Genomic DNA, 27,508 nt, shown 5'->3' on the forward strand with positions numbered 1-27,508 from the left:
ACTCCCTGGTGGACCCCCCTGCTACCCCCCCCCCCCCAAAACAAAAAAAAATTGCTGGTGGTCCAGTGGACCCCCCTCTCAAGCCCCCTCTGCAACCCAAAATAACTTGTGGGGGGTTCTAGTGATCCCTAGCCCTTCACATACCTTCAATAGTTGGAGGCAAGAGGGCAGGAGCAACACCTATTCCATCCTGCATCTGGGCATGCCTTTCTAAAAATGGCGGTGCCCATCCCCTGCCTGGAACTTGGTGCCACCATTTTGAGAAGGGCAGGCTCAGAGGCTGGAGGGAGTAGGCGTTGCTCCTGCCCTCCTGCCTCCAGCTATTGAAAGTATGTGGAGTGGAGGGGTGGGGTCACTAGACCACTATGGAGGTTTTGAGGTTGGTGGGGGTGGGGGGACAGGGATTTTTTTGGTTCTGGGGAGGAGATCTCCTGGACCACCAAAGAGGCTTTAAAGGTTTTTTTTTTTTTTTTTTTTTTTGGGGGGGGGTCAGGAGGGTTCTGATCATCACTGACATGCCCACAAGAGCTGTGCCTACTGCATAGCTCTTGTGGGCATGCACCAGGAATGCTAGGATCCCTTTACCGACCTATGCTTGGAACTAACAGTGTGCACATAATTTGCTTGCTGTAAGTGTTGGTCAGTAATTTCAACTCTGTGTTGAACTGTTGTTTTTCCGACGCTGTTCTCTACAGTGCTGGAGTTTTGTAGATCAGACCCTATGTTTCCTTCCCCAATCCTGCATCTTGAATCCAGCCACTAGGATTCATCACCTTTGAGTGATTATCTTAGCTCCCTTCCAAAGCTTAATGTGTCACGGTCTCAGGCTCTCGGACACTAGAACAACATGAGCCCTTGGGCTACTGTTGAGGAGTGGCAGCAGCAGCCAAAATCCCCCAACCAGGACTGGACAAGCGAGCAAGGATGGAGCTGGAATCTGGATTGGACTTGGCTTGGCTGGACCCAACCAAATGCTGAAATAGACTTGGCTTGGCTGGACCCAACCAAATGCTGAAATAGTCTTGGCTTGGCTGGACTGGAACCAAATGCTGGAATAGACTTGACTGGAATAACAAGACTGGAGCAACCGGACTTCACCTGCGCTGACCACCGTTCCCCAGAGGTTGAGCCCCTAGGTGCGGGCGGCCTGCAGGACTTACAGGACGGAGCTGGTAGACAAGAAATGCTGGACCAGACTGACTGGAACAACAGGATTCTCACACTGGACACTGGATACTAAACAAGCTTGACTAAAACAGGATTCAGGACTCAAGATTCTCACACAGGGTATAGGATACTGAAACAAGCTTGACTGAACAGGGACTGAAGGTCAGAGGGAAAAAGAACAAACAAGGCAGGCTAGGCAGGATACAAAGCTAGGCCAAACCGACAAAAAATAAAGCAATGACTGAAGGCTGACAGGCAGCCACAGAGAAGGATACACAGACAAGCAAAAGAGCAATGGCTGAAGGCTGACAGGCAGCCACAAAGAAGGATACATGCAGTAGTGCTTAAGAGCTTAACTGTACACAGACTAAACAAGACAAGACAGAAGTGCTACACAGCACACCAACTAACCTTGAGACCTTTGGCGTTGCAAAGGCAAACTAGAAAGTTCCTAGCTGGTTAATAAAGGCAATCTCACAGCTGAGATCACCAGTAAGGATGAGGCATAGTACCAAAAATCCCAAGCAAGTCTGGAAGGCTGGAAGATCCGGACCGGACTTTAATGACTTCTGGAACATGCTTGAGAAACAGGAACAAGACAGTCCATAGCAGCCACAGGGTCCAGCCACCAGGGGGCAAAGTGAGCACAGACATGGAAAATAGTCACAATCGTGACATAATGCATGCTGCTTCCACAGTATCACCAGCCCTATCCAATCTAGGGTATGGGACACTAGACTTGGAAACTGGGCCTATGACTTTCTGCATGGTAATGCACAGTATTACCCCTGGGCTAGCCGATGTGTACTTTTTACTTAAATTTATCAGCTTATTTATTACTTTTGGTCAAACTATAAAATTCTTAAAGTATCATGAGCATTAGGATTGCTTTGATAAAACTATGTGTACATGCTTGTTTAAGTAAAATTACAATTTAGGACTGTAAACAGTTTACATGGCATATTCGTCAACTCTTGTTTTTCTTTCTAAGAAATGATGGAAGAAGAGAGGAGGGCCAGTGAGAAGGAAACAGCAAGCTGTTCAGTGATGGAGAATTTTCATGATGATCTGAATAAACCTTTGACTCGGGACACAGCTCTGGCACCAAAGTTCAGCTACCTAGACCTGGAAAAAGAAATAGACTCCAAAAATGATCTTGTAAGTGTTGTATTTTATCAGCTAATATCTTCCTTACACATATAACTATTTGTGTTCTTATTTTCAATGTTTTGTTATTACTCAGTGTTTTTGTTGTGAATGCTTTTAGCAGTATTTTATTTTCAATAGTTTTTTATTGGAAAACTTCAAAATTATATTTGTTCAGCAAATATTCTGGCAACTTATTTAACTAATTTAGACCAACACAAACAACTTATTTGTCCAACATATATCTCAACAGTGTTTTATATAGCTAAACACAGTGCAAATCAAAGATGGCATTATAATGTCTTCCTTTTATCGCCAGACTGATCTGTTGTTCTCCAATACCTTTTTTTCCCCCCTTTTTATCACTCCCTCCCTCCCTCCCTCCCATCCTTACCCCTCCTCTATCACAGGTATAGTCCACAGCTCTCTTATTTCTCTGCTCTGCTACAGTTCTTATATCACATATTCATTATTTGTCCTCTGGCTTGGGGTGTCAGGGTCAGCCAGAACAGAGTCCAACAATTCCAAAACTTTTTTGTGAGTAGGGGCCCTTGGGACCTCAGGCTGGTTCGCTCCGTGTGCAGCAGGTTGATCATCTGCCCTCTCCATTGGGAAACAGTAGGGCTCTCCACCGACAACCACATCAGCAAGATTACTTTCTTAGCAACCATGATCGCTCTGGATACAAATGCTCGGCATCCTCTGGGTAAGCCTCCAGACAGTCTCGGGTGGCCGAACAATAACGTCGGTTCTGCTTGCCACTGTATGCCCCACATGTCCGCCACCCGCCGAGTCAGTGCCTTCCAATATGCTCCGACTCGCAGGCAGCTCCAGAGCATATGCCCTAGTGTTGCTCCTTCTGCTTTACACTTGGGGCATGCTCCATCTGGCGATAGGCCCATGTGAAATGCACGTCTGGGGGGGACATACGCCTCTGAGTATGAATTTAAACTGCATCTCCCAGTAATTCGTTTGGTCCGTACTCTTACGGTAGCCAATTAAATGTTCCCGGATCAATGTCGCGGCTATGTCCGCCCCCAACTCCCCACTCCACAATGTCGATAATGTCTCAAAATCTGGCTCTTTTGCCATGTCCTTTAGATGTCTGTGATAATATTTCAATGGGACTTTTTGCTGTGCTCCCAATGAAAGCGCCAACCCCAGTTCTTCTTGCACATCTTCTGTCAGTGTTTCTTGTGGAAGGCTATTGCTGTAATGCTGCAGTTGTAAGTAATGAAACCAATCTGATGAGCTGAGCAAGAACTGGGTTTTAAGTTGGTCCCATGATTTAATCTTGCCATCCTCATCGATTGCCTGAAACATGTACTCCAACCCTTTGTCCCTCCAGCGTAGAAAAGCTGCATGTTGCTGTCCAGGCGGGAATTCCGGATTGCCCCAGATTGGAAGGTATGGAGTTGTACTAGGCCGGAATTTGTGGTGTCGGCAAAGCCAGCGCCACACCGCCTGCGCCGTGGGCAAAATTTGCGCTGGCACCAACAAGCTAGTCTCTCCTTTGCTCTTCTTATGTAACAAATAGCTAATATGTCTCTGGCCTACTTCTTGTAGCTCAAGGTGAGAGGGAGTAAAATATTGTGTGTGCCTTAGCTAGTCATTCAGGTGCCTCATTCCACTTGCAATCGTCATATCACGTAAATTCAACAGTCCTAAACCTCCAAATTCCCTCGATAGGTGAAGAGTAGTCAAGGCTATTCTTGGTTTTTTATGTGCCCGCAAGATCTTATTTAGCCGCTTTTCATCTGCCTTGGTCAGGTATAAAGGCAAAGTCTGAAATACATAGAGCCATCTGGGTACTGTCACCATGTTGTAGAGGGCTATCCGGCCCATGAGCGATAGAGGGAATCCTTGCCACATTTGCAAATTTAGCTTTGTGGTGTTCAGCAGCTTTCTCACATTCCGATCATACAGCTGTGGGAGTTCTCGGGGGATTATCACTCCTAGATACTTTATTGCCTCTGCCTCCCACTCTATGGGCAATGTCAGTTTCTGCCTAAGAGTGTCCCCCTGTAGCACCTCCAATGCCCTAGATTTTTGAATGTTCAATATGTACCCTGAAAGGGCCACGAACTCCTGTACCACCTCTAATATCCTAGGTATTGCCTGCTCCGGTTGCTGAGTTATTACAAGGAGGTCATCAGCAAACGCCAGAGCCTTAACTGTACCTCCCGCCAAAGGTACCCCTCTCACCCCCCCATCCATCCGGAGAACGTGTAGTAAGGGCTCCATTGCTAAGACAAAAAGGAGGGGCGAGAGCGGGCATCCCTGCCTAGTTCCCTGCTGAATCTCAAAAGGGGTTCCCCTTACTCCATTTACTAAGACCGGTGCCCGAGGGTTATTGTACATTGCCCTCAATGCATCTCCATATCATCCCTGAATTCCCATATAGGTTAACAGCCCAAACAGGTATCCCCAATCCACCTTATCGAACGCCTTTTTGGCATCCAAGCTAAGTATCAGAGCTGGCTCCAGGTCCTGCTGACTCTCTGCCATTGCTAACAGTAGGCGCCTAACATTATTCCCCGCTTGTCGGTTCCTCACAAAGCCCACTTGTTCTTCTCCTATTAGGTCAGGGAGTAATTGTCCCAATCGGGTGGCAAGTATGCGGGCCAGGATTTTTACGTCTAAATTTATCAAGGAGATCGGCCGGTAAGAACTTGGTTGCGTTCCCTCCCTACCGGGTTTAGGTATCAACGTAATCAGGGCGTCATTTGCATACAGGGGGAATTCCCTGTCCTCAATTACTTGTTCTAGATATTTCCCAAACGCCTCCAAGGCTACTTTCGGTAGGGCCTTATAGTATTCTCCCATGAAGCCGTCAGGCCCGGGTGCCGAATTCATGGCCAATGCTTTTATCATGTCTTGTAGTTCCTTCCCTGTAATGGATCTATTTAACATGTCTATCTGTTGTGGCTGGAGTTTAGGGAAGCCTACTTGTTCTAGGTATCCCGCCAAGGCTCCCATGTCCTTTCTCGACGAGCCCCCATAGAGAGAACTAAAATAGCTATAGAATATCTGCCCTATGTCCTCGCTTTTATTTTTTGTCACCCCATTGTGGTCTTGTATTGCAGTAATCACCCGCCCTGGCGTCTCTGTCTTAAGCAATCTCGCCAGCAGGGCGCCTGCCTTGTTACCAAAGCGCTGTAACCTACACTTATAATATGTTAGGGATCGTATAGTTTGCCTATGAATTAGATTATTAAGGGTGACTTGGGCCACTAAATACTGTTCCTTGTTTGCTGTCGTCGGATTTTTTGTGTAAATTCTTTTAGCCTTCCTGAGTTGGGCTTCCAGATGTAAAATTGCCCTTGCCTGCTTTTTCTTACGAGCTTGTACAAAGGCAATTATGTCCCCCCGAACGACCGCTTTGGAGGCCATCCAATACAGTTTCGGGTTATTCATGTGTTGTTTATTAAACCGTTCATAGTCCCCCCCACTTGGTATTGAGGTAGTGCGTGAACTCCTTGTCCCCATGTAGGTACCACGGGTATCTCCATCCCCCTTTATGTTGATAATACTCTGGGGCCTCTATCTCCATCCATACTATCGCGTGGTCCGATATTTCTGTGGGGCCTATTCCAGTGTCTCGCACCCAGGAGAAGGCCGAGCTGTCTATGAATATATAATCTATCCTGGAGCTGGTGCCATGCGCCCTAGATAAATGTGTGTAATCTTTTGTTTCTGGGTGCAATGCCCTCCATGTGTCCACCAGGTTCAGGGCGCGCATGAACGCCGGGAGTGCCCGCTTTTTACTCCCCCCCCCCTGTGGCGCTTCTCTTGGATTGGTGGTGTCTATCCTTGGGTCCGCCACTAAGTTAAAGTCTCCACACACCAACAGTTTCAGGGAAGTGTACGGGGCACACTGCTTTATTATAGACTGGAAAAAAGTTGGCGTGTAGTCGTTGGGCCCGTACAAAGAGACCACCAGGAACTCTCTATTCTGAAGCCATAGGTGTATTAGCACGTATCTACCCTGGGGGTCTGCCTGGAGTAATTTTGCCTTAGTTGCTATTCCTTTCCTTATTAGTATTGCTACTCCCCGCGACCTGCCATCAGCCGAAGCGGAAAAGACCTCCCCCACCCATGCTCTTTTCAACTTACAGTGTTCCTCCTCCGAGAGCCTAGTTTCCTGGAGGCAGGCCACATCTGCCTTATGCCTCTGCAGTGCCTGTAATATTTTCGATCTTTTCACTGGAGTTGCTATACCCCCTACGTTCCAGGAAATAAAGCAGATCATCTTAGCCATCCCAGTGTAATGTTTACCATGGTTAATATACAATTCTCACTTTGTGTGCTTGGGACTCGGGCGCCCAGCCTCGCCCACCTCTCTACTAACCTACCCTTATCGGTGGTTGCCCTGAATCTTGTTCTGCTCAGATGTCGTGGGGCTCTCCCTTGGTATTCAAATGTATTGCTTCTGCCCTCCCTTCCCAAGATTGCCTCCCCTCTCCTCCCGCCACTTTCCACCCCCTCCTGTGTCTGTTGGTCCAAAGCTGCGGATTGTTCCTGCCTTCTTATAACCTTCACCCTGAACTAACTTACAAAGATTCGTATATACAACCAGGGATATTTATAAAAAATAACAAATGAAAAGTATAACAAATAAATATATGTGAACCTGATGTGCTTAAAACAGTGGCGTAGCCAGAAGTCAATTTTTGGGTGGGCCAACAGGTTGGATGGGTGGGCACTAGACAGTGGTGTGCTGGTAAATGTTTAACAACAGGCTCTCTCCCCGGTCCACCTCTGCGCCCCCCCCCCCCCCAATCCACCTGTGCACCTCCCCTCAAAATTGCAGAGCTGGCTATAGCCGGGGAGAGAGCCTGGGGGGTGGGGGAGGCAATGCATTACTCTTTCCAGGAAAAAAAACATTAAATGATCCCAGGTTCCAATCTAATTCATGTTTAATGTGGGATAAAATGCCATAAATAAGTAAATAAATATAAACTTTTAATGTTGAGCACCTGATTCTCAAAGTGGACATGTTCCAATCATTATAATGAAAATAAAATGATTTTTTTCTACCTTTGCTGTCTGGTGACTTTGTTTTTCTGATCATACTGGCCCAGTATCTGATTCTGCTGCTATCTGTCCTTTTTACTCCGTTTCCAGGGCTTCCTTTCCATTTATTTCTTTACTTTCCGCCTTTCTTCTTCATTTCTTGCTCTGGGTCCTCCGCAGACTTGACTGTCCAGTGGATCCAGCTTCTGCCTATTTTCTTCATCCATGCACAATTTTCTCCTCTCTTCCTTTTCCCTCATCTCATCTCCTTCCTCACTCTTCCCTCCCCTCCATCCATGTCCAGCATTTCTTCTCTCTCCCTTCCCTCTCCTCCATCCATATCCAGCAGCCTCCTCTCTCCTGCCCTTCCCTCCATCCATCCATGTCCAGCAGCCCTCCTCTGCCCCCTGCCCTCCCCTCCATCCACCCATGTCCAGCAACCTTCCTCTCTCCTCTTCCCTCCCCTCCATCCACCCATGTCCAGCAACTCTCCTCTCCCCTCCATCCATCCATACCCAGCAATTCTCTTCTCTCCCCTGCCCCTATCCATCCATCCCCAGCAATTCTGTTCTTGCCCCTGTCCCCTCCATCCATCCATTCCCAGCAATTCTCCTCTCTCCCCTGTCCCCTCCATCCATCCATTCCCAGCAATTCTCCTCTCTCCCCTGCCCCCTCCATCCATCCATTCCCAGCAATTCTCCCTCTCCCCTGCCCCCCACCTGCATCCATCCCCAGCAATTCTCCTCTCTCCCCGGCATCTGCATCCATCCCCAGCAATTCTCCTCTCTCCCCTACCCCCCACCTCCATCCATCCATCCATCCATCACCCCCAGCAATTCTCCTCTCTCCCCTGCCCCCCACCTCCATCCATCCATCCATCCATCCCCAGCAATTCACCTCTCTCCCCTGCCCCCCACCTCCATCCATCCATCCATCCATCCCCAGCAATTCACCTCTCTCCCCTGCCCCCCACCTCCATCCATCCATCCATCCCCAGCAATTCACCTCTCTCCCCTGCCCCCCACCTCCATCCATCCATCCATCCCCAGCAATTCACCTCTCTCCCCTGCCCCCCACCTCCATCCATCCATCCATCCCCAGCAATTCACCTCTCTCCCCTGCCCCCCACCTCCATCCATCCATCCATCCCCAGCAATTCACCTCTCTCCCCTGCCCCCCACCTCCATCCATCCATCCATCCCCAGCAATTCACCTCTCTCCCCTGCCCCCCACCTCCATCCATCCATCCATCCCCAGCAATTCTCCTCTCTCCCCTGCCCCCCCCCTCCATCCATCCATCCATCCCCAGCAATTCACCTCTCTCCCCTGCCCCCCACCTCCATCCATCCATCCATCCCCAGCAATTCACCTCTCTCCCCTGCCCCCCACCTCCATCCATCCATCCATCCCCAGCAATTCACCTCTCTCCCCTGCCCCCCACCTCCATCCATCCATCCATCCCCAGCAATTCACCTCTCTCCCCTGCCCCCCACCTCCATCCATCCATCCATCCATCCCCAGCAATTCACCTCTCTCCCCTGCCCCCCACCTCCATCCATCCATCCATCCATCCCCAGCAATTCACCTCTCTCCCCTGCCCCCCACCTCCATCCATCCATCCCCAGCAATTCTCCTCTCTCCCCTGCCCCCCACCTCCATCCATCCATCCATCCATCCCCACAAATTCTCCTCTCTCCCCTGCCCCCCACCTCCATCCATCCATCCATCCATCCCCAGAAATTCTCCTCTCTCCCTTGCCCCCCACCTCCATCCATCCATCATCCCCAGCAATTCTCCTCTCTCTCGACCCCCACCTCCATCCATCCATCCTGTGACTCTCCTCTCTCCCCTCCCGCTCCCATCCATGTGTCCAGCAATTCTCCTTCACCCCCATGCATCCTTCCCTCCCATTCCACCTGCCCGCCCTCTCTCTGACGGCAGCGCTTCCCAGACGCTGCCTACCGCCGCCACGATCTACCTCCTCCCTCGTCTCACTCTCAACAGCAGCGGTAGCGATTCACTCTACCTCCTGCTTCTAACCCGGAAGCGTCTCCTCTGCAGAGGAGACGCTTCCGGGTTAGAAGCAGGAGGCAGCGTGTTTGAATCGCGACGCTACCGCTGCTGTTGAGAGTGAGACAGAGGGAGGAGGTAGATCATGGCGGCGGTAGGCAGCGTCTGGGAAGCGCTGCCATCAGAGGGAAGGAGGCAGATGCAGGATCAACGCTGCCTGCTCCCTCCGCTCCGCTGCTGGGTGGGCCTGAACCCAAACTGGGTGCGCCTAGGCCCATCCAGGCCCACCCGTGGCTACGCCCCTGGCTTAAAATACAAATGTGACTACTATGTGAAAAATCACAAACCAGAGTCACAGGCATCTATCTTTGAGAAGAGAGAGTGCATGCGAGCCTGGGGAAGGCTATCTAGAAGCCAATCAGGAGGCAAAGTTTGTATGAGCCTGCAGAAATGAACCATGGACAGGCTTTTTCCTAGCCCTGAGAGTTGGGAATGGGAAACTTTAGAAACACTGGAAACTAGCTGCACACTGACCAGGGATTATGAACCAGAGTGCTTCCCCTGAAGAAGCCACTACGGTGGTGAAACTTGGATCCGGGTTGGGTTTTGTGCGTTTTTGGTTAAGATAAACACAGTCCTGGATCTATCAATCGGCAAGTGATGAAGAGCACTACAGTTTGACAAAGAGATTGGACATTGAAATTAGAACTAGCCAACGGATAAGTCTTTCTGTATATATTTTTTTGAAAGGATGTATTTATGGGCCAGATGTTATATATAGGGAAGGACTTGGATGTGCAATGATAGATGCCAGCGACTCTGGTTTGTGATTTTTCACATGGTAGTCATGTTTGTATTTTGAGCACATCATGTTCACATATTTTTGATTTTTTTATTTTTCATTTATTTCTTTTTTAATAAATATCCCTGGTTGTATGTACGAAATTTTTCTGATGTTAAATATGTTGGGAACTGTAGTGAAAACATACTGTAAAATTCCATGTACCCTAGAAATTGGTAAAAAGTAAAGATGAAGGCTGGACATGGATGGATGAGAGGGAAGAGAATGGAAACATGCCTGGTTATGTAAATGAATGGATTTTATTGCCTAAAATGAGGAGTAGGAGAGGAAATTATTTGGAATTAGATTTTCCTTCTCCTAAAGGCTTCAGATTTAAGATATTACATGACATGATTTTAGCATATTTATCAACAAAATATTGGAATGACTTTATCAATCTATATTAGATCTGTACCATCTTATGCTGTGTTTCAGAAGTTTCTGAAATCTTATTTGTTCAGAAAATGTCTTGCGGAAGGTTTAAATGATAGATGCCTACTCATAGTTCTACTTTTTTGTATTTTACCTTCAATGTCTTTTTTTTTTTTTTAATCTGTCCTACTTTCTTGACATCTTATTGTAAGTCACATTGAATTCTTATGGGAATAATAGTGATTCATAAGAAATAAAGTAAAGTAAAAGACTCCCATAGAAAATGGAGATGTTTAAAAAAATATGATATATATGTCTGTATCAAATTAGACATTTGCAAGGACATTTCCAGACAAAAGAAATACCCAACTGCAAAACTCTCAACCACGGGAAAAAAAATTTCAATTTTTTTCTGAGTAGATTTAGGTACATCAGAAAAAACTCTAATTTTCAAACCAGTAAAATAGGGGCTTCCCTAGTCTGAAAGAAAAACTTCAGAAACCAATCCCAATTGGGATCTAACACAAATGTCACGATAAATTTTGAAACCACTGCTAAATTAGAATCTGAAGACTCCAAGATTGCAGAGAGGTCCATAATGTCCAGAGAAATGGGGAACAGTCTGTCTTGACCCTCTTCAACTGCTTTCTTCTTAAATGGGGGCAAATAATAAGATGTAGCAATAGGAGGAATAGCCTCAGGGGGGACTTTAGATATATCCTCCACATATTTCCACAGGTGAGATTCCAGAAACCTGTGAAAGATGCAACAGATGTTTCATCTTCTAAGAGGATTTTCAAAGTTTATTTAGAGGAGTGTGGTAGCCGTGTTAGTCCACTCTTAAGGTTATCAATAGAAATCAAACAAAATAAAACATGGAAAAGAAAATAAGATGATACCTTTTTTATTGGACATAACTTAATACATTTCTTGATTAGCTTTCGAAGGTTGCCCTTCTTCGTCAGATCGGAAATAAGCAAATGTGCTAGCTGACAGTGTATATAAGTGAGAACATTCAAGCATTGCTATGACAGTCTGACAGGGTGGGAGGATGGGGGTGGGTAGGAAGTATGCATGGGGACATCAAAGCATATCATTGGTATTCTAACAGGGTGGGTGTGGATAGGTGAGGGGAGGGTGATCAACAGAGACATACAGCTTTATGGTTTATAATGGGCTAGGAACCCCAGGTCCTTGTTAAGTCCTTTCTGTTGGGTGTTAAAATATTCAATCATTCTGACTTCAAAGGTCTTACGTTCTTGTATGGTTTTAAAGTTACCTTTGAGGATTCTCACTGTGAAGTCACTGGTGCAGTGTCCTGGTCTTGTAAAATGTTGCCCAACAGGCGTGGGAACCCTGCTGGCAACAGCATTGTTTATATGATGTCTATGTAAATTGAATCTTGTCTTAAGCATCTGGCCTGTTTCTCCAATATAGCATCCTTCATTACATTTTTTACACTGAATGATATATACCACATTGGAAGATGAGCAAGTGAAAGATCCCTTTATGTTGAATATCTTTCCTTTGTGGATGACTTTGGGGTCCTGTGAAATATTTTGGCATAGTTTGCAACTGGATAAATTGCAGGGAAGTGTGCCCTTCTGTTCCTTTTCAGTCTGTGAAGGAAGTTTACTTCTGATTAGCTTGTGTTTTAAATTGGGTGGCTGTCGGAAGGCTAGTACTGGTGGGGATGGGAATATCTCTTTCAGTAATTCATCCTCCTGGAGTATAGGTTGTAGATCTCTTATGATTTTCCTCAGTTTTTCCAGCTCTGGATTGTATGTCACTACAAGCGGGATTCTGTCTGTGGATTTTTTCTTTTTGTACTGTAGCAGATTCTCCCATGGTGTTTTGAGGGAGGAGGCAATATTCTTGGAGATTATTTTGGGGTTGTAGCCCTTCTGTTTGAAGGATTCAGTCAGGGTTTTAAGGTGTCTGTCTCTGTCCCCTGGGTCAGAGCAGATACGGTGGTATCTTGTGGCTTGGCTGTAAATGATGGATCTTTTTGTATGTGAAGGATGGAAGCTGGAGTTGTGGAGATAGCTACATCTGTCTGTGGGTTTCTTGTATACAGATGTTTGTATACAGCCATCACTGATTGAGACCGTGGTGTCCAAAAAATTGACTTTTTCTGGGGAGTAGTCAATTTTGAATCTGATTGTAGGATGGTATGTATTGAATGCAGAATAAAATTGTTTCAGAGTTTCTTCACCCTCCGTCCAAATCATAAAAATGTCATCGATGTACCGGTAGTATTTTAGAGGTTTGGTCTGGTGTGTATTCAGAAATGTCTCTTCCAGCTCAGCCATAAAAAGGTTGGCATATTGGGGTGCTGTCCTGGTGCCCATCGCAGTGCCCGTTATTTGCAGATAGATATCATTGTTAAAGTGGAAGTAGTTGTGAGTTAAGATGAATTTGATTAATTTTGTGATAGTTTCTGGTGAGTATTGATGGTCCAGTGTGGATTTTTTTAGGAGTCTTCCACATGCAGCTATGCCATCCGCATGTGGAATGTTGCTGTATAGTGATTCTACATCCATCGTGACCAGAAGGGTGTTAGGTGGTAGTTGCTTGATATTTTTCAATTTATTCAGAAAGTCTGTGGTGTCTTGTATGAAGCTGTTAGTTTTGTGTACGAGAGGTTTCAGAATTCCCTCTATGAATCCAGATATTTCTTCCGTGAGTGTGCCAATACCTGATATGATTGGTCTGCCAGGGTTTCCCAGTTTGTGGATCTTGGGTAGCATGTAAAATGTGCCTACGGAAGGTTGACTTGGTATGAGTTTCTTCAGGTGAGGTTGCGCTTGTGTAGGAAATGTTTTGATAAGGTCTTTCAGCTGTTTTGTGTAATCCTGTGTGGGGTCCTCAGTTAGTTTCCTGTAGTATTTATTGTCTGAGAGCTGTTTGTGCCCCTCTTCAATGTATTTTTGTATGTCCATAATTACCACTGCGCCTCCTTTGTCTGCGGGTTTGATGATAATGTGTTCGTTAGTTTGTAGAGTTCTTATGGCCGCTCTTTCTGGTGGGGTAAGATTGTACAGAATTCTTTTTTGTTTGTTGGAGAGTTGTGATTTAACCCTATGTCTGAAACTTTCTATGTAGTTATCCAGTTTGTAGTTTTGTCCCATGTCCCATTTACATAGACATCATATAAACAATGCTGTTGCCAGCAGGGTTCCCACGCCTGTTGGGCAACATTTTACAAGACCAGGACACTGCACCAGTGACTTCACAGTGAGAATCCTCAAAGGTAACTTTAAAACCATACAAGAACGTAAGACCTTTGAAGTCAGAATGATTGAATATTTTAACACCCAACAGAAAGGACTTAACAAGGACCTGGGGTTCCTAGCCCATTATAAACCATAAAGCTGTATGTCTCTGTTGATCACCCTCCCCTCACCTATCCACACCCACCCTGTTAGAATACCAATGATATGCTTTGATGTCCCCATGCATACTTCCTACCCACCCCCATCCTCCCACCCTGTCAGACTGTCATAGCAATGCTTGAATGTTCTCACTTATATACACTGTCAGCTAGCACATTTGCTTATTTCCGATCTGACGAAGAAGGGCAACCTTCGAAAGCTAATCAAGAAATGTATTAAGTTATGTCCAATAAAAAAGGTATCATCTTATTTTCTTTTCCAAAGTTTATTTGTATTTATTTATTAGGATTTATTTACCACCTTTTTGAAAGAATTCACTCAAGATGGTGTACAGCAAGAATAAATCAAACATAAGCAATAGAAAATAACAATGCAAAATATGGCATAGAGGCATATTTTCAAAGCACTTAGCCTTCCAAAGTTCCATACAAACCTATGGAACTTTGGAAGGCTAAGTGCTTTGAAAATACGCCTCATAGTATACTACTTACAGTGTCAACACAATTTATAGTAGAACATTTTAATAGCTAGCATAGGGTATAAACAAATTTGAATCATATAGATAGGCAAGAGAGTAAGAGGAGTTAGAAAATAAGGTGACTAATTTAAAGAAAGTTGCACATGAGGTCAGAGAGATGATGAACTATTATCTTAGCTAGGGTAGGAGCGGATATACATCCTGCTGCAGTATGTGCAGCCTGTGTCACTCCTTGTATGTGTGTGCGTGAAACTAAGAACTTAGTTACTTCTTCCATTAAATGGCCTGGTTGAAGAGCCAAGCTTTCACCTGCTTTCTGAAGTAGAGATAGTCTTGTGTTAAGCGGAGCCTTTCAGGTAGTGCATTGCAGAGTGTGGGGGCTACTCCAGAGAAGGCTCGCTTGCAGGTATCACATCATGTAATGTCTTTTGTAGAGGGTGTGGTTAAGGATACCCCTTGGGAAGACCTTAGTGTCCTTGGAGGTGTGTAGAGGGTCATCCTGTTGCTCAAGTACTCGAGGCCATTTTCTTTAAGGACCTTGAAGATCAGACATAGAATTTTAAATTTAGCCCTGTACTGTAGTGGTAGCTGATGAAGTTTTTGCAAAAATGGTGTGATGTGGTCACGTCGCTTGCAACCTTCTATGAATCCTGCTGCATCATTCTGAATCGATTGGAGCTGGTTCAGACCCTTTGTAGTCAGATCATTGTAGAGTACATTACAGTAATCCAGTCTTGATGTTATGTCATGCACAACTGGGATAAGGTTTTCCTTCTTGATGTAAGGAGAGAGGCAGTGTAGTTGTCTTAAATAGTAGAAGCAGCTCTTGAAGGTTACTTGAATTTGGGGAATCAGGATAAATGTTGCATCGAACTGTATTCCAAGGTTCCTGACTTGTGATTTGAGGGGGAGTTCGTAGTTCCCAAAAGAGATTTTGGTGTCAGGTACGTGTCCACTTGTGTTGATGACCCAGAGAAGCTCAGTTTTACTTGGGTTCATGCAAAGTTTGTTGTGCTTAAGCCATTCTTGAATTGATGTTAGACAGGTAATCAGTTTATTCAGGGCTGTAGTTAAGTCAGGTTCAATGGGTATGATTAGCTGCATGTCATCCGCGTAGATGTAGAACTGAGTGTCTATTGACCTAATCAGCTCGGCTAGTGATTTGAGGTAGATATTGAACAGAATAGGTGACAGTATCGATCCTTGTGATACCCCACAGGTCAGCGCCTATAGTGGTGATGGGGTGCATGTTGCCTGTGATAGATAGGATCTGAACCAAGCAAGTACTGTTCCATTGATACCTGTTTTTGCCAGTCATTCTAGCATGATATGATCCACAGTGTCAAAAGCTGCTGAGGAATCTGGCAGTACTAACACAGAGACAAGTCCCCTGTCTCGGTTTCTGTGAAGATCTAGTACGGACACGAGGACTGTTTCTGTTCCATAACCAAGTCTTAATCCAGATTGATATGGATTTAGCCAGTTTCTCTCTTCTAGCCAATTACTGAGTTGAACATGGACTGTTTATTCCATAAGTTTCCCTAGAAATGAGAAGGTTGGATACTGGCTGGTAACTTTCAAATTTGTCATGGTCAAGGTTGTTTTTCATTAGCAAAGGGTGAACCACTGCCCCTTTCAGTGCTTTTGGTAGTTGCCCATTAGAAAGAGAGGAGTTCACAATTTTAGTGGCACCTTCTGTGAGGCCCATACTTGCCTGCTGCAGTATCTTTGATGGGCAGGGGTCTAGGAAGCAGGTAGCTGGTCGAAGGTCTCAGGATTTTGTCAAGGCTCTCCTCTGTTATTGGGTTAAAAGTATCCCATATGTGTCTGTCAGAGTTTGTGTGCTTTTGGTTAACTGATTGGACACTGGGTGGAATTTGCCTGTAAATCCTGGCAGAGACTTTTAATTATGTTGGTAAAGTATGTAGCAAAATCTTTGCAGTTCAGTTTTGACTGGGCAGGCTGGTTCTGTTGTAGTAGGCTGTTTACTTAACAGTTGCTTGGTTAAATTGGCAGCCTGTGTAATGCACTGAGAGAAATATTGTTTTTTGGTTGCCATTAAGGCTTGGCGATACTTTGTCATGTGCTTCCTACAGTTTAGCTTGTCTTCATCCAGGCGAGATTTTTGCCATCTCCTTTCCAGTTTCTGGCCTTTGCGTTTAAGGATCCGAAGTTCTTAATAATAAGCAATCTTTAATTGGAGCCTCTGTAATCTCCAAAGACATTGTATCAACTTCAAACTGCTCCACTTGGCCAGCTAGAACATCGTCTCTCCAAGCTGATATCTTTATTGAACAAAGTAGATAGCTGGTCAGACAAGGACATGCCCAAACTCACTACCATCTTCCAGATTTCTTCTAGAGGGATGCAGGATTTCAGCCCTCGAGTGCTGCAAACGGGTCAGGATATTCCTAATGAATATGCATGAGAGAGATCTGCATGGATACTACCTCTGTAGCAGTGATGGCGAACCTTTCAGAGACCGAGTGCCCAAACAGCAACCCAAAATCTAATTATTTATCGCAGGTTCCGGTACTCATTATGGGCGGGGTCACCACATATGACTCCACCCCTATGATAGCCACACCCCTTACACCAGCCATGGCGCATATAAACAGACATCATTGAAACTATTATACTAGTATAGGAGAAAAAAATAACATGATTTTTTTTCATTATAAATCATTTCTGTAAGCTGTTACAGCTCCAGTATATCCAGTGCAAAATAAGACAGCAGATGTAAATTCTCAAATTGGACATATTCCAAACACTAAAATGAAAATAAAATGATTTTTTTCTACCTTTGTTGTCTGGTGATTTTGTTTTTCTATCCATATTGGTCCTAGTCTCTGATTCTGCTGCTCTCTATCTGTTCTCTTAACTCTGTTTCCAGGGCTTCCTTTCCATTTATTTCTTTACTTTCCTCCTTTCTTCTTCATTTCTTGCCCTCCCCTTCATCCACCCATGTCCAGCAACCCTCCTCTCCCCTCTGCCCACCCAGCACCAGGCATGCCTCCCTCCCACCAAGCACCATGCCTCCCTCCCACCCAGCATCAGGCATCACTTCCTCCCACCCAGCACCAGGCACTCCTCCCAGCACCAGGCATCCGTCCCTCCCAACATCAGGCATCACTCCCTCCCTCCCTCCGAGCACCAGGGCCCCCCCTCCGAATAAAAGTCATACCTGGTCGGAGTTAAGGCGGTGTCGGCAGTGGCAGTGAAAAGTGCTGGCTCGGCGCGGCTTCAGCCTTCCCTTCTGTCTCTTAAGCTCTGTTCCACCCTTGCGGAAACAGGAAATGAGGGCGGAACCAGAGCTTGAGAGACAGAAGGGAAGGCTGAAGGTGCGCCGAGCCAGCGCTTTTCAGTGCTGCTGCCGACGCCGCCTTAACTCCGACCAGGTATGACTTTTATTCGGAGGGGGGCTGGAACTGGCTGAGGCGACGGCGCGCATGCCAACAGAGAGGGCTCTGCGTGCCCTCTCTGGCATGCGTGCCATAGGTTCGCCATCACTGCTCTATAGTATGCACATCTCTCATGCATATTCATTAGGGATACCCTGAAAAACTGACCTGTTTGCAGCACTTGAGGTCTGTTTGCTGCCAGAAGATGTGTGGTTTACGTATTTGGGTTTTAAAAAAGGTTTGGACAAGTTCCTGGAGGAAAAGTCCATAGTCTGCTATTGGGATTGACACTGGGGAAGCCATTGCTTGCCCTGTGATTGGTAGCTTGGAATGTTGCTACTAATTGGGTTTCTGCCAGGTATTTGTGACCTGGATTGGCTATTGTTGGAAGCAGGATACTGGGCTAGATGCGCCATTGGTCTGACCCAGTATGTCTGTTCTTAAATTCTTAACTCCTGCATCCCTGCTGTTGTGGGAAAACATCAGGTAAATAAGCTGAAACCCCAGCACTGTTCCTCACTAGGGTGTGCTGTTGAAGCAGGTGATCCTTCTGCCAACAGATTTTCATTCAGTACTCTTACCTTCAGTGCCAACTGTTGCAGCAGAACCCTGCGGGGCCCGCCAGTATAGATGAAAGTAAATCCACAGGTGTTTCCGTGCTGCAAATGTGTCTTTGGCTGTGTTGTCATTCTGTGATGCATCAGTCCAATCAGACCTCTTGCAGGCAGTGGCAGGATTTTTATTTATTTATTTAGTATTTACCTCGCGCCTTTCCGGTGATAGTTCAAGGCAAGTTATATTTAGCTAGCATAGGTATATTTGTCCCCAGAGGGCTTACAATCTAAGTTTGTATCTGAGGCAATGACTTACTGGTAGGGAAGTCCGTAACTCCGCGGATCTGATCTAAATCATGCTCAGGAGGAGAAGGATTCCCTCCTCTCTCCGCTTTTCCTTCCAGCAAGCCATCCACTGACAATGTAAGAGGCATAGCAGAGTGGTTCAGTTGAAGATGAAGCAAGAATAAGCAAGGTAGGCAAACCCCTAAACGAGCCTTTTGTTTCCGTACCATAAAGCCACCTCAGATCCCTGCTGCACTTCTTGGGTTCTCGTTCATTAACATTTAAGAACCATTCTAATGTAATGATTTTCCCATTACTGTCATCTGGTCATAATTTTTATGTTTATTGCAGATGTAGTCTTAACACTTTGCGGAGAATTCTATGAAAACTTGCTATGCAGTAATTCTTAGTGCCTCTGGTGAAGCTGAACTAGGTTTTGACACTAGGTGGCATGCTTAGCCAAGGGTTGAAATGGATATAATTTTTTTTTTCTCCCAGCAATTTTTGCATGATCCTTTAGCTTTCAGCTCAAACAAAATGACACTCTTGGGTTATGTCACTGTGAATCTTAATATTTACACCCATGCAGGATTTTGCCCTCACAGCACAGCTCTTCTAAGTGATCTACATAGAGCTCTTGTTCCGGGTAATTCTGTTCTTCTATTTATTTATATATTTTTTTTATATAGCATTTATACCCCGCTCTTTCCTGCTCGATAGCAGGCTCAGTGCGGCTTACAATGTCTAGGTACATAGTATAACAGGGATAACACAATTTAAGGGTACGAAGTATCACAGAGGTACTACAATGTGTGGGTAAAACCTCACCACTGCATTAGACTTCGTTGATCACATCCTGCTTCTAGCTAGACTTCAGTCACTAGGGGTCTCTGGTACTGTTTACTCCTAGTTTACTTCATTCCTCACTAATTGCACCTTTCATGTTTCTCAAGCTCATTCCACTTTCAACACCCACCTTCTTTCCTGTGGCGTTCCACAAGGTTCAGTTCTTGCTCCTCTTGTCTTTAATATTTTTCTCAGTCCTCTTGCTCTTCTGATTCAGGACCTTAATATTCATGCTTTTTAATATGCCAATGATATTCTTCTTTTCTTTGAAACCCGCTCTTTTAACCCTGATTAAACTAATCTTAACTCTGCTTTTCATTCTGTTGTGGCTAACTACAAACTGTCTTGCTCTCAATCACTCCAAAACTGTTGCCTGCTGGATCTCGGGCTCCTCATCACCCCCACCACAGTCCCCACTCTTTCTGGGTTCACCCATATCTCTCATCACACACTTTTGTTATTTAGAAGTTATTTTGGACCAGGATCTTTCTTTCACCCACTAGCTTTCCTCTGTTGCTTAGGCCTGTTTTATACCTCTCCACCAATTTAAGACTACTTCCCTTTATCTTGATCCACAATCTCAAGCAGTGCTTTTTTTTTCTAGCAAAAAAGGTGCCAGTACTCAAATTCCAGGCCACCCTTCAGGAGTGGGGTGATCACTGAAGGACCCCACCCCACAATAGGCAGGCCCCCTGCAACCAGTTACAGAATCTATGACAAGGCAGAATTGGTAGAGCCTGAGCTCTTTCATTAAAACTTGAGGACCATGGGTCAATTTTAGCAGACAATGGAAAAGGTGCCGGTACTCAGTACCCCCAAGTTATCCTTTCAAGACACTTCTGTACGCACTCCTGATTACTTGACTGGATTATTGTAACATCATATATTCTGGCCTCCCTCAGTATTCCATTCGTTGTCTGGAAACCATCCAAAACACAGCAGTTTGTATTCTCTCCCGTGCTTCCAGATTCAATCGCATCCCTTTCCTTTCCGTATTCAATACAAAATTCTCATTCTTGCTCACAATATTTATTGTTCCGGCATCCCCTCTTATTTTTCTTCCCGTTATATCCCTTACTCCTCTTGCAGGCCTCTCCATTCCCTAAATGATAACTGGTTACGACTGCCCCCCCCCCCCCCCCAGTGAAGCCACAAACCTATCTAAACCCTTGCATTCCTTGGGCTAGCACCCTCCCTATGGAACTCTCTTCCTGCCTCTATTTGCCTTGAACGTTCCTACCCTAAATTCAAAACTGCTAAAAACTCACCTTTTCAATACTGCTTTTTCCATTCATATAGGTCCTATTGGTCTCAGCAGGATCCACTAACATTGCAGCTTCTGTCTCTATTTTTCCCATTCACGTAGATCCTGGTGCCACTAACATTGCAGGTTCTGTCTCTCTCTTTTTTTTTTTTTTAATCTCCCATTTCCTCATTGGCCTCTTCTTTCCTATTGTGCTTTGGCATTATTTTTATTTATTTATTTATAGTACATTTCTACCCCACATTTTCCCACGCATGCAGGCACAATGTGGCTAACATAAGATTAATAAAAATAACAATACAATACAGTAAGAGTTGTGGTAAGAGACAGGAAGCATGGAAAGGGCATATCATTCGGTAAGGCTATGGGGGGAGTAGGTTAATCCAAATAGGTGAGTTTTCAGCAGCAGCTTCAGCAGTTTCGGCAAAACATTCCAATTCTTAGCACTAGAGTAATGGAAAGACGTTGAGAAGATCGATTTGTATCTGACGCCTTTACAACTTGGGAAGTGCAGGTTGAGATACGAACGCGAGGTAGCTACTGTGTTTCTGGGCGGGAGGTCAATAAGACCAAGCATATACTCCGGAGCTTGCCCATAAATGATTTTATGAGTTAATGAGCAGATTTTAAAAGAGATTCGTTCCTTCACAGGCAACCAGCGGAGAATGAAACGCAGTGGTTGAGCATGTTCAAAACAAGGTTTTCCCAGGATTAATCTTGCCGCTGTGTTTTGAGCGGTCTGGAACTTTTTCAAAAGATATTCGTGGCAACCTGCGTAGATCCCACTGCAGTAGTCTAGGTGAGACAGCACTAACCAATGAACAAGGGTACGGAACAGTTCTCTGGTTAGGCAGTATCTTATCTGCCGAAGTCTCCACATTGCATGGAACATTCTTTTAGTGACAACTCGTACATGATAATCCAAATGCAAATGCTTGTCCAAATTCACCCCAAGGAGCTTTAGACTACTAGAAATAGGGAGAATGTAGTCTTTCACTACGAGGGTATCTGTCCTCTTTCTTGTTAATTTTAATAAGTTTTTATGTGCATCACTTTGTCATCTCTGAAGGAAAAGCTTTTAATTAGATTTTATTGTGACCCTGTGTGTGTGCATCCTGAATAGTTACCTCCAGGGCTGGTGTTGGTGTGGGGGAACAGGACACTTGCTGTGGGGGGCCCCCTTGCAAATTTCTGCCCTGTCTCCTATGTTTCTTAGTGACAAAATCCCTTCATAGGATATTTAAGGCAACTCTCTAGTTCTGCATCTGGGTTTGGTCTGTCCAGTAATCTATTTTAACTACTTTTTGTTGCAGTTTTGTCTTCTCTCTCTCTCATACTTTTTCCTTTATTGATATTTGCAAAAAATAAAAAAGTCAAAAGAATTTTGAATAAGGATACAGACATTCAGTAATTCAAAATAACCTCAATCAATCAGTAGGTAATATAATAATAAACTGAAACAATCTGTCAGACCACATTAAGGGGAGAAATCACAATTCACATTTTAGAAGGAATACTACATACCAAATTTACAAAATAAGATACACAGTGGATATCTAACACTGGCCTTGGTTACCACAATTGCATGGAAAGCAGAAGAAGAGCACAGGAATCAAACTTTTTATTTATTTTAATTTATTTATTTGTAACACTGCTATTTGGCAACCATCGCGGTAGTTTACAAAAAAAAGAGTTTATAATAACAGATGTCAGCAAAAATATAAAAACATATATAAAACTGAAACAAAACAAGACAAAATTAGGGAACAGAAGGGAGTGGGTTGAATAGCACAACGTATGAACCCAATATAAAACCGGAGGAGTGGGAGACAAAAGGAGTAGAAACATTCTGATGCAATGGTGACGTTGCATCAGAATGAGCAATCATACCTATCTGTTTTTTGCTGATGGAAAGGCCTAGGTGAATAGCCAGGTCATCAGGGCAATTGTACATTTCTTTTTGGAAGATCTTTGGTCTTTTGCATGACAGTACTTGGTACTGTTATTGCACTTCCAAGCTGACCACGGATGATTTTGAAAAACTGAGCAAAGAGCTCATGGTGTGTGCCAACATCAGAAGAAGATACGGGAGGGAGGGGGGTGTTTGATTGTATTGGATGAAGAGAAGCAAAGTGAATGTTGCACAAACCAACCTCTGAATATCAAAAAGTGGATTTGTATTTATACATCTTTCCAAACCATGCTAAATCTGAATTGCAGTTCAGGTATAGTAGGTAGGTCCCTGGCCAGAGTGGGTTTACAGTCTAAGTAGGTATGTGGATCAGTGGAAGGCAATGTGACTTCAAACTGACAAGTAGCTTCAGTGATAGAAGTGAGTTCCTGGTTCTCAGCCCACTGCTCTAACCATTAAAAGGGGTAGCTATGTTAGGGCTCTGTTTACTAAGCCGTGCTGTAGATGAGCTAAAAACTAGCACGTGCTAACACTACAGACACCCAAAGGAATATATGGGTGTGTCTAGCATTAGCGCATGCTAAAAATGCTAGTGCACCTTAGTAAACGGGGCCCTTAGTTTGGTGAAAGAAAATTGACAAACAGGTGGCACCTTTTAGACTAATCAATTTAGGCATGAGCTTTTGAGAGCAGACTCCAAGTTTTTGTCAATCACCAACCAAAATATTGATTTAAGTACACTATAGTCACATAACAACAAGGGACCCAGTTTGTTAAGAAAAAAGATGTTTTTTGTGTATGCTATGAAGATATCCTATAAAAATCAAAAAAGCGAGGAAAATATTCTTCCTATTTTTATGTGTATTGTTATGCCAATCCAAACTATTATTTTGTTTTAAAAAAATTTAAAGCAGTGCCCAAAGTACTTCATCCCTCCAAACTCAAGTACTCTTATCCATTAGATATAATGCTTTTGATGCATCTGACAGAGGACTGTTGGCCTTGAAAACATATATCGCTATAAATCTGAAAGTGTTATAATGGTGATATTTGCTTCTGGTCCTTAAGATAGATTTGCATGTAGATCTGTCCCATGCATGTTCCTTAGATGTACCTTGAAAACCCTACAGCTCTCGAAGGACTGTTGGTGAATACCACTGGTCAATAAGATGCCACTGACTTCTGTGAAGTTTTTCTGCTTCCTCTGGAAGACTATTAACATTCATATTGGTGCTTGCAAAAAAAAATGGGTATTGCTTTCAGCTATTTGAAACAAACAAACAAACAGAAAAACAAAAAAATCACAGTAGTAGCCTGGGATATGCATTCAATAGTGCACATTTTGCTCATTACAGGGCCTAAAAAAATTTACTGTGTGCAAAATCAATTTAAGATACATTAACCTTTATGAATAATTTAAAGCTCTAATGTGTGTACATTTTTTTTTTTAATGAAAGAGAGGGTATGAAATGAAAAAAAAAAAAAAACATCAAAAATATTTTGTGGCCATACACACGTACCTCCTAAAGACATAAAGGATCTTTCTTTTAAAGATGAAAGCATTTTATTCTTATGTGGTGCAGTCTGCAGATCAGGAGCCATTCACCACATAACCCCAGTACTGCTCTGGCTCTGGCAACTTTACTTACTGTAAATAGTGACAATGCAGTTTTCTTTTATACATTTACCCTCTTTATACTCAATCTTTAGATGTTCCATTCTAAAGTTGGAAAGTAACAAAGTAAAAAAAAATTGTTTGTAATGACTGTCTCATTTCATTTCTGAACCAGGTAGAGTGCAGATCCCACTGTTGAATAAGGCAAATTTGCAGTGGAGAGGTTAGGATGGCAATACCACACCTGTGTGCCTCCAGTGGGAGTTCACACTTTATGCTTCCAGTTTGACAGTTTATGTTTGTTGTATTTATTGAAATTGAAAATCCATCACCATATCCCAACTTTTTCAAGTGTCTGACATGTTACCTTGTTACAAAAAGTGCCTACAAATTTATATGTAGACCACTAATTCATTTCTCCATGATCCTATATTAGTAAATGATGGGTGTTGCTTTAATTTGTTTCCGAGAGTTTTATTGAAGATTGGAAATTTTGGGTGGTATGTAGAACAAGACATGAAAGTACCAACCATAAGGAAGTTAAGTTTACTTTAAATGACAGTTGTTTCCATACATGCAAAATACTGTATAAGTATTTATTGAAAGACATGGAAAGAGATTTCAGGCCAGTCTACTAGCCAAAAATGTTTTACACTTGCCAGATTTACTTACCTTCATTATAGTGGGGGTGCGCTTCATGAGGTATGTGGATAAAGAAATAGTTATTTAGAAAGCTTGTGCTAATGCGACTTTGACCTTTCAAGATGCATCTATCTCTGTGTACCAGGACTTATCCGCTTTCACTCTGACCAAGCACTGTGAATTTAAACCGGTGCTTGAGGTGTTCCAGAAACTCAAGTAAAATATCGATGGACCTTTTCTCTGGTTTTATGCTTTCCGGTGAAGGATATACTGTGTCATGCCAGAAGGCCTGAGGAGGCTTGGAAGCTGTTGCAGGATACTGGCCTGATATCTGTGGTGCCTGTAGAATCGAAGGCTGCCTCTTCCTCAACAGTGAAAATTAAGCGATGTGCCCGACTCCCCCCCCCCCCACACACACACACACACAAGGGCAAAAGGCTTAATTGTAGTGCTGAGGAAGACCCCTCTTGATTTCAGTTTGATGGCCACTGGAGGACTTCCTTCAGTTTGGACTTTCTGATTGTTGACCTGGAGAACATGCATTTGGATTTGATGGTGTTTTAGCAGTATTAACTGTGATGAGTATTTTTGTGTGATTGTGGAGTGTTAACAGAGCGATTGGGGTATGCATGGTTGCTAGGTGTGTGAGTGTCATTAATCTAGTGAGATTTTGCTTATGTTTTTTTTTCTTTTTGCTTAGCTGGAAAGTGGTGGAGTTGGGTTAGCTTGGGGGGGGGGGGGGTTGGCTCATTTACTCTCCTGTTTTCTTCCCACAGAGGATTTCCTTCCTCTCTTTTTTTTTTTTTCTTTGATCCCTCAGTTGTGGGAGTTTGACGTTCTGACCATGGGATGGGGTATTTTGGGGGTGGGAGGGGGGAAGAGTGTTGTTTTAGTTAGAGTTGGGAGGTGTGGAGGGGATTTTGGACGTGGGTTTTTTTGTTTGTTGTGTTTCTTTCTTTTGGGGGGACTGTATTTGTTTCTTGCTGTTTAGGGGTCCTTTCTTGAGCAGTCTATGGATTATGATTGAGATTCTGATGTCTGATGTAAAATTGTTTACCTTAAATGTTAATGGTCTCAACTCATCTAGGAAAAGAAGTTTGTTGTTTTAGAAGCCCTCAAAAGCACACAATGTTCTTGTGCAAGAGACCCATTTGCTAAAATGTTAAGAACATTTACTGAGACATAGAGCCTATCTCCATCAGTTCTTTGCCTCTGATATGAAAGACTCTTAGAAGCGAGGAATGGCAGTGTTTTTTCATTGTGATTTGAGGATGCAAATAAATTTAAACAAGTTCCTTTGGGGAGGTATCTTTTTGTACAACTTCAGTTGGAAGGAGTTACTTTTACTATTGCCAATGTATACGCTCCAAATGTTGGAAAGGCTGATTTTTTTCAATGATATTAAGATACAGCTGGGTGCTTTTGCAGTGAGCCCACTAATCTTTGGAGGAGACTAAATTCTGTCTTAATCCGGCCCTAGATTCCACTGGGGCGCGGACCCTGTGTGAGAAGCTTGAATTCTCATGCTTTGAAGCTTCTTTTTGGCCTACATGATATGTGGAGAGATGCACATGACACGCATGGGACCATGCTTTCTTTTCCTCTCCTCACCTGCAATACTCCCACATAGATTACCGTTTTTTTGTTTTTTGGATAACTTTTGTAGAGGCAGAATGGGAGGTTTGGATATTAGCAACAGAACTTTTTTCTGACCATTCGCCTTGTTGGGTGACCTTTTTGGATTTTTGTGAGGAGTTAACTGAGCACATCTGGTTGTTTAACACTAGTCTCCTGAGAGATGAGGTGGTTGTTCAAGAATATAGAACCCTTTTGAAAGGAGTATTTGGAGCTTAATCTGACATTGTGGATGGATTAGGAGGCTTTATTCCCATTTCAGAGTTTGTGTGAGAGTTAACGGGGGTACCTCTGCTATGTTTCACCTTACTCGTGGCATTAGACAGGGATGCCCCTTGTCCCCATTTTTGTTTGACCTGGTGATAGAGCCGTTGGATGCAGCTATACAAAATAACCTGGACATTTATGGGAGTGCTAATGGGCACGTCTGTCATGTCGCTGCAAGCGATCTGGAGTAGTGAGCCCTTGGGCTGCTGCCAGAGACCGGCAACAGCAGGAAGACCACCCAACAGGGAAGCGTGGACAAACACCCACAGACTGGACAGGAACCACACACTAGAACAGTCTTGGCTTGGCTGGTCTGGAACCACAAGCTGGAGCAGACTTGGCTTGACTGGAACTACAAGCTGGAGCAGACTTGGCTTGGCTTGACTGGAACCACAAGCTGGAGCAGACTTGGCTTGGCTTGACTAGAACCACAAGCTGGAGCAGACTTGGCTTGGCTAGACTGGAACCACAAGCTGGAGCGGACTAGGCTTGGCTGGACTAGAACCACAAGCTGGAGCGGACTAGGCTTGGCTGGACTAGAACCACAAGCTGGAGCGGACTTGGCTTGGCTGGACTGGAACCACAAGCTGGAGCGGACTAGGCTTGGCTGGACTGGAACCACAAGCTGGAACGGACTTGGCTTGGCTGGACTGGAACCACAA

At 44.2% G+C, this 27,508-nt stretch overlaps 1 protein-coding gene across 1 annotated transcript in view; it reads left to right on the forward strand.

Annotated features, from left to right (window-relative positions):
• The window catches only part of VPS8 (VPS8 subunit of CORVET complex), a 932,181-nt gene that overhangs the window by 12,219 nt on the left and 892,454 nt on the right, over positions 1 to 27,508 (forward strand). Inside the window, exon 2 of the mRNA XM_030209561.1 lies at positions 2,159 to 2,325. Coding sequence (XP_030065421.1) covers positions 2,159 to 2,325 — 167 coding nt within the window. The remainder of the gene's footprint in view (positions 1 to 2,158; positions 2,326 to 27,508) is intronic.

Source organism: Microcaecilia unicolor, chromosome 7 (genome assembly GCF_901765095.1).
Source record: "Microcaecilia unicolor chromosome 7, aMicUni1.1, whole genome shotgun sequence".
NCBI classification, from domain to species: domain Eukaryota; kingdom Metazoa; phylum Chordata; class Amphibia; order Gymnophiona; family Siphonopidae; genus Microcaecilia; species Microcaecilia unicolor.